The 14,506-nt window shown below is 38.6% G+C and overlaps 1 protein-coding gene across 1 annotated transcript in view; it reads left to right on the top strand.

Moving 5' to 3' along the window:
• The window catches only part of SEMA3A (semaphorin 3A), a 201,565-nt gene extending 188,443 nt beyond the window's left edge, over positions 1–13,122 (top strand). Inside the window, exons 16-17 of the mRNA XM_075274048.1 lie at positions 7,268–7,410; positions 11,986–13,122. Coding sequence (XP_075130149.1) covers positions 7,268–7,410; positions 11,986–12,441 — 599 coding nt within the window. The 3' untranslated portion in view covers positions 12,442–13,122. The remainder of the gene's footprint in view (positions 1–7,267; positions 7,411–11,985) is intronic.
• The last annotated feature ends 1,384 nt before the right edge of the window (positions 13,123–14,506 follow it).

Below are 14,506 nucleotides of genomic sequence, written 5' to 3' on the forward strand. Positions count from 1 at the left end.
AAATACATAAAATGTCTATAATAAGTCTTAGGTCTCTTTAAATTCCCTTTTAATAAAGTGGTTTTCTTATAAAGTTCCCTTAAAAGTTGTAATCCAAAACTAAGGGTGACCAATTTCACTCAGATGTGAGATGAAATTACAGATGACTATGAATGAAGAAAGAGTCTTGGAAAAACTGAATGGATCCCCATTCTAAGCCTACAGTCACACAAATGTCATAAACGACCATCACACGGCCATATTATTTCAATGTCTATGAATGGTGGCCATTCACATGACCGATACTTTGAAGGTCCGTTATCAAGAACCATCAAAATATAGGTCATGCTCTATTTTGTCTGTTTTCCCACATCCCTCCATAAACTGTAATGTATGAGAGATCCATCTAAATGGCAGCCACTCAGGTGAAAAACGGCCATGAAAACTATGGTCGTGTGAATGAAGGGTAGGTTTTATTATGGATTCCCATGAAACCCTGCAGCATACAGCACTAGAGATGAGCGAACACTTAAATGTCCGGGGTTCGAAATCTGATTCGAACAGCCGCACACTGTTCGACTGTTCGAATGGATTTCGAACCCCATTAAAGTCTATGGGGGGAAATGCTCATTTCAGGGGTAGGCAACATTTGATAAAATTATACTTACCAAGTCCACGAGTGATGGTCGGCCTGGATTCTTCTCCCTGCGCAGCGTCCCGGCGTCGTCTTCCGGCTGGAATTCACTCTGCCTAGGCATCGGGGCCTAGGCAGAACCGACTGCGCATGCGCGGTCGACTCTACCCGGCCCGACGCCTGAGTAGAGCCGACTGCGCATGCAAGGGCATGCCCGCGCATGCGCAGTCGGCTCTGCCTAGGCTGGATGCCTAGGCAGAGTGAATTCCACCCGGAAGAAGATGCGGGGACGCAGCGCGGAGAAGACTTCGGAAAGGTAAGAGAAGAACCAGCATTGATTGGCAGAATGTATAGCATTCTGCCAATCAACGCTGGTTCTGCATCGAACCTTAAACTTCGAACAGCTAGTAGTGTTCGATCGAGTACAAGTATTTCGAATACCGTAGTATTCGATCGAACACCTACTCGATCGAACACTACTCGCTCATCTCTATACAGCACATTATTAGTCCTCTATGGCACTATGCCAGTGCTGTGATATAAAGTTTGCATTATTTGTATGTGGCATCAAGGTTTTTTTTTAACTATTTTGTGTTGGAGACATACAGACTTTTTTGTATTATTCCTGTGCTCTGTATCACTGTATCCATTAAGCCTTTGCATTACGGAAATCTAAAATAATCCTAAACTTATTGAAGAAGCAAATCTTAGTGGAGAGAGCTCCTGTTACATCTTGCTTTGTGGTCTTATGGTTACGCCATCAGTCTTTATATGTTAAAAATCATTTGCTTAGCTTTGCTTTTTTGTAGATCCTTATATACTTCCGTTGAAATATTTTTTTTCTAAGTATCCAGCATGTAATCCGATTCTACTAAATTTCATAGTACTCCAGCGCTAACTAATACTTCCCCGAAGGACCTGTGTGACTTATTGCACCTTTACACATTCATGCTTACTTGTGTAAATGTTATTTCACATATTCTTACACAAATGATCATATAAACTGTGTAAAATATACTTTTTACATCACCTTGTAGAATTAATGTGTAATCTGTTCTGGAGCTTGGAGTTATAACATTTCTCAAACTCATATATTATATCTTTCGAGCACGTTTTCAGTATTATTAATCATTACACCATGTACTAATAACCAATAAAACATAACAGAGTAGAGCTGATATATTACCCAATAAGTGTGACTAAACCATTTACTAAACTAAGCATTCCGCATCTGCCGGCCATGCATGTGTACCTTCACGTGACTGCCCCTATATGTGCCATCAGTTCATAGTTTCCATCTCTATACTTTTCCCATAGTATATGAACATCTGAAACTATTATAAACCATATGATATATGTTTGATTTTTATTTTCGTGTATGATATTCAGATGTCTGAACCTACTATAAAGATGATGAAAGCTAGTAAAACAAACAAGAGGTCACTCCGCTACAGTTTGTTTTCTTTTACTGAGGCCGCTATTTAAACAGTTTTCTTGGATAAGACTTTTAGCCAAATATAATCCTTGATCAAAGCTTTAGGATCTAAGATGTACAGTATATGGTAAAAAAAACTATATTGAAACAGGGCCGGGTTAATGGGCGCTATAGAGTCTTTATTTAATTTATTTTTACAATAAATAGGAAAGGGTGGAAATGGAGGGAAGGGATATGACTAAAATAAAATTCCCCTATTGATCCATAAATCAGGAACCATTCTACCCAAAACCAGGAAAAATTTCCGTACTGATCCTGAGTACACTTTCGATTTTACAGCTTTGTTTTAGACCAAATTTCTTTGCTATTATTATGCTCTCAGGTCTTTTTTGGCTTGTGATTGGGCTTCAGTAGTCATGTGGGGTAGGCCAATATCTCAGTGCTTTGATGCAAGCATCATGACTTCTCTAGTTCTCCAGGCAACCACTGATGCTCAATCTCAGGTCTCACAGGTCCATGCGACATCACCCAAGATGCCTGTAAAGGAGAACCTAACACTACAAAGGAGCCCAGGAGAGGTGATCCTTTTGTACATTTACATTAGTAACCCCCCCTTTTTTTTTTTTTTTTTTTAAAGGCATTGACAGTTATGGTTTTGTTCAGCTATTTAGGTAGACTACTTCTCAGATTCAGAGCTATTATATTATAGAAGGGTTGATGGCTCTATAGATGGAACCTTTATTGTCTTTGAGACATGCTGAAAATCTACATCCCAACCTTGCTTGCTTTTTTTGCTGAATACATGACTCAAATATTTGTACACATTAGATGTTTGGCCAATACAATAAAAATTGCAGGTTCACATGATGTTAGTCTAATATAGTGATTCCCAACAGGGATCACTGGTGGGGAAGATGATTGCATTATCAAAAAACTCTTTAGGATCAATTTTTTTTATTGATCATTTGGTAAAAATTATTTGGTAGGGGCGTCCTAAGGTTTTTTTTTTTTTTATCTGGGGGTGCCCTGAGTCTCAAAAGTTTGGTAAACACTGGTCTATAGGTTTATAGCCTTAATCACCCCTCCCGGACATGCACAAACATATACACAGCAGGGCTAATTTAATGAGAAGTGAATTAACCTACCAGTGCTTTCCAAAACGTGTCTGTTGCCAAATGAAACAGATGCCAGTATTAATTACAACAGCATAGAAATGAATGATAACAATGAAAGCAATGAAATCAAGCACCAGGCCAGTACCATTACCTAAATATCGTTTTCTTCTGCATGGAAGCCATCATTCTGCTGAATTGCGGCAGGGGTAATAGGTTTTCTTCTTGTGTGGTAGGCAAAGCACCTTCACTTGCTTGCCTATTTATCCAGTTTTCTCACTTTTTAATTACCTTTTGCAGGTCACATTGGAAACGTGACCTTGTCACTTGGTGTTCTGGTGGTCTCTTTGTTTATTAGACTTAGTAAATATTTTCTTATCCTACTGTGTTTTATCAGGTAAGGTGCGATGCTCCTGCTTTCTGTCACTCAACTGCCTTAAATGCTAGTTTTCTCAACTGTGTGGCTTGTTTAGGAGATTTTGGAGTATAAACACCATTTTCAGTAGAGTAAGCCAAGGGGATAATAGGCTGTAATTGCCAAGTGATTTTTATAGCATGATTAATACTCAGGAAACTCTGCTTTTGTGAGAGGAAATAATTAGAAGAACAATCTAAGCTGAGTGTTTGTTCTCTAAATTCGTCAAATGTAAATATATTATGGAAATAATTGATTGGAAATTGCTTCCTCAATAACATTGCCACTGATTGTAAATCATCCCTATAAAACTGTGAAAAACAATATCCCACTGCAATATATTACACAAAACATGTTTTTAACCATAAGGACACAAACTGAATTTAAATGAAAAGCCACAAGGTTAGCTTACATAAATTGTAAAGTATACCTCCCAATTTCCTTGTAAAGTCAGGAGCTGACTGCTTTGAGAGGATTGGTTATAATGGGTTTTCTGTTTATATGCCCTATAATTTGTTCTATATAAAACATTACAAGTTCTACGTAAGGAAAAAGTAGACAATTTCTGGATTTTTTTGTTGTAAGATGTTCTATTTTTTAGATTCCACAATAGGGTCCTTTTTGGGTGGTCCAACTAAAAAAAAAATGTCTTCATGGAAATTCCTTTAAGAGCTAAAACAGCAGATTGGTGAGGATTTCCTCTTAAACTTATTAGGATGAATGGAAATGTTTACTTTGGTTCTTTCGATAGAGGAATACAAAAATTACTAGCCCATTTTGATCATAAAAATGTATTGTATGGACTTTCACTAAATTTAAGAGCACAAGTATGGCAGGAGAATTTATAGGAAGGGTTTGAGATTTGCATATGATTTTCCTGGAAATTTTTAATATGTGTTTGGAGGATAACTGCTGAGAGCCTTATAAATGGAAATGTGGCTCACTGTCATATTTCTATGTGAGCAACTGACCAACCAAAAAATGTTTTGGTATGACGTGAAAGCTGAGATTCTTAGCTTTGATATGGATTACTAGCTACAGGAAAATGGTGGTGTCCCTAAATTAAAACACAGACTATAACTTTTATATGCAACATGAACTGTCGCATATAAAGCTCAAATTTCCAACTGTGTTTTTAACTGGTGATAACTCAGGTTATTTTATATCTAGTACGTCATACTGGCAGCAAGTGAAAGCTAAGATATCAGCTTCATGAGATAGCAGAATCATTTTTATAGGTTGTATAAAACCACAGATACATCCTTTTGAAGTGACCACCCTTCCCTCCTGGCAAATGCTAAAGATCTATATACTGGTTGTGTAAATGCATGTAGATTTTCCTCAGTAACAGCTTAGCTAGAGTGTTGCTAGGGAAATTTTTAGCCTGTATTAAAAAGAAGTTAGATTGGTGAACATTTTTGTAATATCCCAAACCCCAATGAGCTATTAGTTATTGCAGCCTTTGCTACTATCCCCCAACACAATAGCAACAAGAAATAAACACCAATATGTGGCAGATGACTATACCTTCCAACACCCTCCCTGCATATGCATGCATGACTGGCTTCACCAATGGAGGTAAGCTTCTTCCAGGCACCGCTGTGGGTGTCAAAGCTCCTCTGAGAACAAAAGAATCTAGCATCCTTTTATCTTCTGACATCTACCTTTGGAAAAGATCTGCTATAGAGCTAGATTTGTTTTGTTTTTTTGGCTTGGTCTGTTGATGTTGATGTTAGGTTGATATTAAAGGAACACTAAACATAGAAAATGTACAAAAAACATTTAAAAAAATGAGTCCTCCTTTGTTCCATATTACAATTAATACTAAGGAATATATGCCCTTATAATCCCTAAGTATGCCAATATTGTAGCAAAACATGTCAAGGATCCAATGCATTTTAATAATGAGAACAGATTTGGTGCGCCAAATAATTGGACACAAACTGGAGTTGTTTCAGAATATACACTCACCGGCCACTTTATTAGGTACACCTGTCCAACTGCTCGTTAACACTTAATTTCTAATCAGCCAATCACATGGCGGCAACTCAGTGCATTTAGGCATATAGACATGGTCAAGACAATCTCCTGCAGTTCAAACCGAGCATCAGTATGGGGAAGAAAGGTGATTTGAGTGCCTTTGAACGTGGCATGGTTGTTGGTGCCAGAAGGGCTGGTCTGAGTATTTCAGAAACTGCTGATCTACTGGGATTTTCACGCACAACCATCTCTAGGGTTTACAGAGAATGGTCCGAAAAAGAAAAAACATCCAGTGAGCGGCAGTTCTGTGGGCGGAAATGCGTTGTTGATGCCAGAGGTCAGAGGAGAATGGCCAGACTGGTTCGAGCTGATAGAAAGGCAACATTGACTCAAATAGCCACCCGTTACAACCAAGGTAGCCAGAAGAGCATCTCTGAACGCACAGTACGTCGAACTTTGAGGCAGATGGGCTACAGCAGCAGAAGACCACACCGGGTGCCACTCCTTTCAGCTAAGAACAGGAAACTGAGGCTACAATTTGCACAAGCTCATCGAAATTGGACAATTGAAGATTGGAAAAACGTTGCCTGGTCTGATGAGTCTCGATTTCTGCTGCGACATTCGGATGGTAGGGTCAGAATTTGGCGTCAACAACATGAAAGCATGGATCCATCCTGCCTTGTATCAACGGTTCAGGCTGGTGGTGGTGGTGTCATGGTGTGGGGAATATTTTCTTGGCACTCTTTGGGCCCCTTGGTACCAATTGAGCATCGTTGCAACGCCAAAGCCTACCTGAGTATTGTTGCTGACCATGTCCATCCCTTTATGACCACAATGTACCCAACATCTGATGGCTACTTTCAGCAGGATAATGCGCCATGTCATAAAGCTGGAATCATCTCAGACTGGTTTCTTGAACATGACAATGAGTTCACTGTACTCCAATGGCCTCCACAGTCACCAGATCTCAATCCAATAGAGCATCTTTGGGATGTGGTGGAACGGGAGATTCGCATCATGGATGTGCAGCCGACAAATCTGCGGCAACTGTGTGATGCCATCATGTCAATATGGACCAAAATCTCTGAGGAATGCTTCCAGCACCTTGTTGAATCTATGCCACAAAGAATTGAGGCAGTTCTGAAGGCAAAAGGGGGTCCAACCCGTTACTAGCATGGTGTACCTAATAAAGTGGCCGGTGAGTGTATGTACCATTAAAGTGATATATTGGGAGCTCCATGCAACTACCTAAAGGAATAGAGATATACCTAAAAATTAGCATATACAAATGTAAATGTATTTGAGCTTAATACAGGTTATGTTTTATGCCTATGTTCTGTATGATATAATAGGATATAGTGTTAGAGATTAGCTTTCTTTTGGTCATTGGCAATTTGTGGATGTATGGTATAATGTCTATACTATGTAGGGTCAATTGTGCAAGCAGCTTCCTTATGATGTTCTACTTGTTATATTTCACAATAGGGTTCTTTTTGGGTGGTCCAACTGAAATAAAAGGGCTTTTGAGGGGAAATCCTGCAATGAGTTGAATTGTACTAGATGTGATCATACATGCATACAATGTTTGTGAAATTGCTTTTCTCTCAGCATGACAAATATAAAACTGCCAGCACTTAGCCATTTTGAAAGGGTGTAGAATGAAAGTCCTTGAGTAAAATATCATTGTCATGTGGTGTTTTTCCTGCTTTCAGATGACCCGCATAGACAGAGCTTGGATGAGAAGATAATCTATGGTGTGGAGAACAGCAGTACATTCCTTGAATGCAGTCCAAAATCACAGCGAGCCACAGTATTCTGGCAGTTCCAGAAACAGAATGATGACAAGAAAGAAGAGGTAAGTTAAACTTTTTATTTAACTTGTTTACACTATCAGTAAAATAGTTTTACTTATTCAATTTTCACCTTTTGTGGTGATTGGTATAGTTTATTTATTTATTATACTTATATAGCACCATTATATTTCACAACTCTTTACAGACGTTGACAGTCACTGTCTCATACATGACTCACAATCTACAATCCATATCAGTATGTCTTTGGAGTGAGGGAGGAAACCCATGCAAACACAGGGAGAACATACAAAGTCTTTGCAGATATTGTCCTTGGCAAGATTCGAATCCAGGACTCCAGCACTGCAGTGCTTACTACTGAGCCACCATGCTTTCCCATCTATAGTTACTTACATAGACAAGCAATGTTGTGTTTTGTTAGTCTGAGACTTAAAAAGCAGCCATGTTGGTTGTTGCTTTTGAATAATCAAAGATAGGCTCTTTATTTGGACCAAATAGGAATATACAGTGTTGGAAATAAGTATTTGACCCCTTGCTCATTTTTTAAGTTTGCCCAAAGTCAAAGACATGAACTGTCTATAATTTTAAGGGTAGGTTAATTTTAACCCCTTAAGGACCCGGCCATTTTTTGGTTTCGCATTTTCGTTTTTCCCTCCTCACATTTCAAGAGCCATAACTTTTTCATTTTTCAGTTCACAGAGTCACATGATGGCTTATTGTTTGCGGGACAAATTGTACTTTGTAATGGCATCATTCAATATGCTGTGCAATGTACTGGGAAGCTGGAAAAAAATTCAGAATGAGGTGCAATTGGAGAAAAAATGCATTTGCGCCATTTTCTTATGGGTTTAATTTTTACAGCGTTCACTGTTTGGTACAAATGACATGTTACCTGTGTTCTACGTGTCAGTACGAACGCGGTGATACCAAATTTATATAGTATTTGAAATGTTTTGATACTTTTAAAAAAATGATAAACTTTGCAAAATAGAAAAAAAATTTTGTGTCATCATGTTCTAACACCTATAACTTTTTCATATTTCCATGTATGGAGCTGGTTGTGGTGTCTTTTTATGCGGGACAAGATGACGTTTCTATTGATACCATTTGGGGAAAGATCTGATGGTTTGATCACTTTTTATTCAATTTTTTATAGGAGGCAAAGTGTTGAAAAAAACGCTTTTTGGCGGTTTTTATTTTTTTTGCTGCTACGCCGTTCGCAGTACGGGATAAATGTTTTAATATTCTAATAGTTCGGGCATTTTGGAGCGCGGGGATACCTAATATGTTTATGTTTAATGCTCTTTAATTACTTTTATAGCTAATCTAGGGAAAGGGGGGTGATTTGAACTTTTATATTTTTTTTATTTTTTTAATACTTTTAAAAACTTTTTTTTTTCTTCTGTTACATTTATGATCAGACCCCTTAGGTACCTTGAAACCTAGGGGGTCTGATCGCTCATACTATTCACTGCAATACTACAGTATTGCAGTGAATAGGAAAATCGCAGCACTTCTATTAGACGATGCCTCTGGCATCGTCTAATAGATCTCATGCAGAGACAAGCCTGGAAGCCTTCAATAGGCTTCCGGCTGTCATAGCAACCGATCACCGCCCTCATGTGACGTTCAGGAGGGCGGCGATCGGCGAAACATGGCGGCGCCCATGCCGCCGGCGCCGTTTACACACTGCGGTCACGTTTGACCGCAGTGTGTAAAGGGTTAACAGCAGCGATCGGCTCGGGCACCGACCGCTGCTGTTATTGGCAGGTCCTGGCTGTATGATACAGCCGGCATCTGCCGTGTATGGAGCGAGCTCAGCGTGTGAGCTCGCTCCATACATCCCCATGCGACCCATGACGTACAGTTACGTCAAGGGTCGCTAAGGGGTTAACAGTGAGAGATAGAATATCAAAAATAAAATCCAGAAAATCACATTGTATAAATTTTATAAACCAGGTCCAGCTGTGTTATGTTACACAGTTTTCTAAAATACAGCCAATGTGCCAGATAGAGAGATTAACGATCTCAGGAAGTGCTACCTCCGCAAATCCGACTGACCATTCTCAATCAATACTTACCCATAAGAACTTTGCCAATAGACAATTGCTTGTTCTTAAAGATTTTGTTTGAGACTTTAAAAAAAACAAAAAAATCATTGCTTGAAGACTACAACTACATACCCGGACAATGAACCATGAAAAACGTTTCGCAACGTTGCTCTTTTTCCATTGTATTGTTGAAACATGTTTCAGTAAAACTTGCTGTAAAGAGTAAGAATGTTTCTCAACCTACAGTAAGCATGACTACAAGTGGGAAAGGTCTCGCATAGGTGAAGTATAGAGAAGTGAAGAATTGTAAAAGAATTTACAATGATCTTTAGTGGCATTGTTAAAAGAGCGCCGCCATTACTGTAGTATCTGTAAGTTGTGTATAAAGAGTTACGGGGCTGGTAAAAGACAGATTGTACTTTATGGGGTAATTAGCACAAGTTGGATAAGTCATTATCTTAACCGTAAAATTCTTGGTTTCCTTAGTTTGGTGCTTGTATAGAAATTCTATTTTTTTCCTTCTTGATTTAAGCATTTCTATACTGCATATAAGCAGTAGGCCATAGGCCATACTGAACTAAAGTGATAAAGTATGGCCAGTGGGTCAGTAATGATGAGTAATGGGTCAGTAATGAGATTGTATCCACTTCATATATTTTTTAAGCAAATGTTCTCTTTGCAGCTAAGCCATTTGTATTTAGATGTCAATAATTGTTGAAATGTTAACTCTTGATTTGCAACTGCAGACAGAAGAGTAGACAACTGCCAGATGTGTAATGAGCTGTAGCTTGTAACTGAGCATTACCCAAGTAATGTGCTGCTAAATACATCAAAGCGTTGCCACTGTCTTCAGTTGCAAGGGAACCTGCAAGTCTTTTACTTTGTATTGTGGGCTAGTTATTTTTGCAACTGTAACTAATTTTATGGGCTTGCCACTTAGTAGTGCTTTGAGTGCAAATACAAACCTACATGTTATGTGTGCAAATACACAAATTCATATTATTTTTTGACTATACTGCACAATATGTTTAATATCATTTTTAAAGTTTCCACCTTTGTATTTTACTGTGTGTTTAATTTTCTTGAATTATTGGGCATCAGACATGGTAAAGGAAAGAAACAGAAAAATGTGTCATATTAACATCCAAACATGGGTCATGCTACGCCTCAGTAATAAAACCTTACAGAGCTGAACAGAAGAATACATTGTTCATTTATTATTGCCATATAGTATTTTGACAATGACATAGCCAAAATTCTAGCCCTTAAATAATATTATGTGCAAGTTTGATATGTCCTGTCAAGGTAGAAGTTTAGTTCAGACTACTAATAGGAGAGATGGATGCCCCAAGGCAGTTGCCCTTTTTGCCATGCTTTAATATGATCCTGATGTGTGCAGGTTCTAAATTAAAGAGGACCTGTAACCAGTCCTGACAGGCCTATATAAGTAAATCCCTAACTTCCTAGAGCATTCTACCCTAGAACTCTCTGTTGTATTGTTCCTCTGTTATTCCTCCTACAATGTTATGAATAAATTGCCGACTGGGCATTTCCATTGTTTTTGTCAGTAGCGGGTCATTACATAGTCCGATATTGTAAACACTGAATGGACAGTGTAAGAGAGTATCATTTGTAGACAAATCCCCAGCTAGTACTGTGATACTTAGTTGTCAGTCATATTTCTTTAGAGGAATGGTGCAATGGAAAGCGATAAGAAAATGTGCTCTAGAATTGTTATATTATGGAGATTACAATACAAATACAGACATGTCAGGAAGGCTTTCGCGCTCCCTTTAAGGTTGCAGCTGAAATGTTTGTCCTGAGTGCCAGTAACCTCCTACAATATATCTGGTTTAGTCTGTGAGCAGATATGCAAGGTGTATCATGCAAAGTATATTAAAGAAGGCCTTTTATGTCCTCAGTCACATGTGGTTTTATATACTGCTAGAAAGCCGATGAATTCCGCGTACTCTCAACTTTCCTGTTATGTACTCCAGGGCTGGAGATATCGGTGCCGTTACCGATCTCAGCCCACTATCAGGAGGGTGTTCCTGACAGTCTAGCTGGGCTGTAAGGAATTCCTTCCCTGACAGTACTTGTCCATATCCCTGTCCTATCAGAGAGGGCATTCCTTACCAGCCAGTAATGATACTATACTGTGAAGAATGCCCCTCCAGTACAGAGCTATGGATGAGTGCAGTCAGGGGAAGGGCGTTCCTTACAGCTTAGCATCATCGCTGGGCAATAAGGAACACCCCCTCTGACAATACAGGGCTATAGATGAGTCCTGCCAGGAGGGGCACTCCTCACAGCCAAGCTAGACTGTCAGGAATGCCCTTCTGACAGTGGGCTGAGATCCGTAACAGCACCGACATCCCCAGCCCTGGGGCAGATAAAGAGAAAGCCGACAATGAGCTGAATTCAGCGCACGGTATGTTTTCTAGCGGTATATAAAACTGCATATGCAGGAGGACATGAAAGGTTCTCTTTAAGCAAACTCTTAATATACTTGTTAATGTTTCTATAGTCACACCACATAATTGTAATTTTATTCTCCCTTGTTTGCAGATAAAAGTGGATGATCGAACAATAAAAACAGATCATGGCCTTCTGCTTCGCACCTTAAAGAAGAAAGATTCAGGAATCTATTATTGTATTGCAGTAGAACATGGATTTATGCAAACACTCCTGAAAGTTTCTCTAGAAATTATTGATACAGAGCATTTAGATGAACTTCTACACAAAGATGATGATGCTGAAAGCCACAAGCACAAAGAACCATCAAACAGCATGTCACCCACACAGAAGATCTGGTACAGAGACTTCATGCAGCTAATCAACCACCCAAATCTCAACAGTATGGATGAATTTTGTGAGCAAGTATGGAAAAGAGACCGCAAACAACGTCGGCAAAAAAATGCAAATTCCCAGGTTAGCCCCAACAAATGGAAGCACCTACAAGAAAATAAGAAGGGCAGGAACAGGAGGACCCATGAATTTGAAAGGGCACCAAGGAGTGTCTAGTCCACATTACCTCTTCAAACCTCATCCGAGTAGGATTTGTATAGACATTAAACTGGAAAAAAATGCAATATTCATGAATCTTTTCATGGCATTATTTGGATGTTTACAGAGTGGAAAGTTCACAAATCTTTCTGCTAAGTCTAAATAAAATACATTAGTAACTTTCCAAATAGACTTAGACTACATAGACAAAATGTAAGATTTTAAAAGACAAAGTGTCTCAGCTTGGTTTTCCCATTTCTGAAGCAATCCTCCTCAGATTTTTTTTTTTCCATTTATGTCCTTTTCCAAGGAGAAACAGTTAGTTTACCATCTTGCCATTGAAATGAGAAAAGCCTAGCATCAGTCATCAACACCGTTCCAGGACTAGATATGACATTCATTATCCTTGTTAACAATAAGCTCAGATTGTACACTTAACTTGCTTTTTGTCTAACTACCATATGCATATTTGTTTGAGAAGATAGGATGATGCCTGGGAATGTACAAAACCCAAACCTTAAACTGCAACAATAACGGAACTTGGCTGCTGCCAAGCAAACAAGTTGTGCTTACTGATCTACTACTGATATCTTCAACCAGCTTTGACCTTAAGTTGTAATGTACTAAACCTTAATTTAAACGTACCATGACAAATATGCAGTAAATGTAATTTGTTACTCTTTTTGGTTTCTTACTAGTTGTAGCACATTCTTTTTTTGTCTTGCACGCATTTTCCTTGAAAAATATGAAAAATCTTTATTTTTTTTTAATTTTTGACCTAATTTTTATTTTTTTAAGTAATGCATTGAATACTTAACAAGGGGGAGGCTTGTCATATCATGGGAATAATAGTTAAACATTCAACAAATTTGTAAGCTAAAAATGAAACTACATACAAGGCTCAAATATTCTGACTAAAGGATGTTTTGGATCCAAGGTCTGCCTTACGTAAAGAAAAGTAGTGAGCTATTATAAAATGTTGGAATTTAGCAGTGACTACTTGTTCTGACTTTTTCACACTCAGTTTCCAAGGATACAGAGCAGCATTAATGATGAATAAAATACATGAGTTATTCCAGTTACTTGTGCAACGGTTACCCTGGAATATGTTATCATTAAAGATGATCACAGACTGTATTGTTCATCAGGTTATGGTTAGACAACTGCAGTCACCATTACTCCATCCATCAGCAAGAAATGATGTGGTGTACACAAATGTACTACAGTAGGTCAGTATACAATGTAAGATATCCATGCAAAAAATATATATATTTAGTTTTATGGTCACCTACTTGAGTAACAGGATGAATACAATATGGTTACTTACAAATATATAGAAATTGGTGATCAGATATATATTATAAGTTAAAGAGGACCTTTCACCACTTTTGGGCACATGCAGTGTTATATACTGCTGGAAAGCTGACAGTGCGCTGAACTCAGCGCACTGTCAGCTTTCCAGCAGTATATAACACTGCATGTGCCCAAAAGTGGTGAAAGGTCCTCTTTAAAGGGGTATTCCCATAACTCTTGTTCTGTAGCCTGCAGGGCTCTGTGCTCTCTTTACTTCCTGGATTTCTCGGCACATTGGTGGGCGGGGTTTCACTTTCTCTGCTATCTGCTATGTTTGCAGTTAGTAATGAGGGATTTGTTGTAAATGAGATAAGATAACGGACTCCTTATTTCAGCCCTTATCAGCCAAATTCAATTAAAGTGGCTGATAAGTAAAAAAGCTGAAGATAGACAGCACAGTAGTCCGAAGCTTTCACCTCCCCCTCCCCTATCTGAGGAGCTCCGTTGCTTATCAGCCCCTCCCCCTCCCTGAGAGCAGGCAGCTACATCACTTGAAGTGAATAAATTAAGATAGCGGCCAAACAAAGCAGTTTTGATAAAGCAATGTATTTAGGAAAAGTCTTAAATCCACATAAACTAGCAGTATAGATAGGATGCTTTTCATGGGACAACCCCTTTAAGTATATAAGCACAGTTCAAATGCAGAAGTCAAACTTCATAACCAATTTTATATATCTATAGACACTTCTAAAATGTCCACCAGTCTTATACATCAGATCATCTCAAGAAG

The sequence above is a fragment of the Leptodactylus fuscus genome, chromosome 5 (assembly GCF_031893055.1).
Source record: "Leptodactylus fuscus isolate aLepFus1 chromosome 5, aLepFus1.hap2, whole genome shotgun sequence".
In the NCBI taxonomy this organism is placed as follows: Eukaryota; Metazoa; Chordata; class Amphibia; order Anura; family Leptodactylidae; genus Leptodactylus; species Leptodactylus fuscus.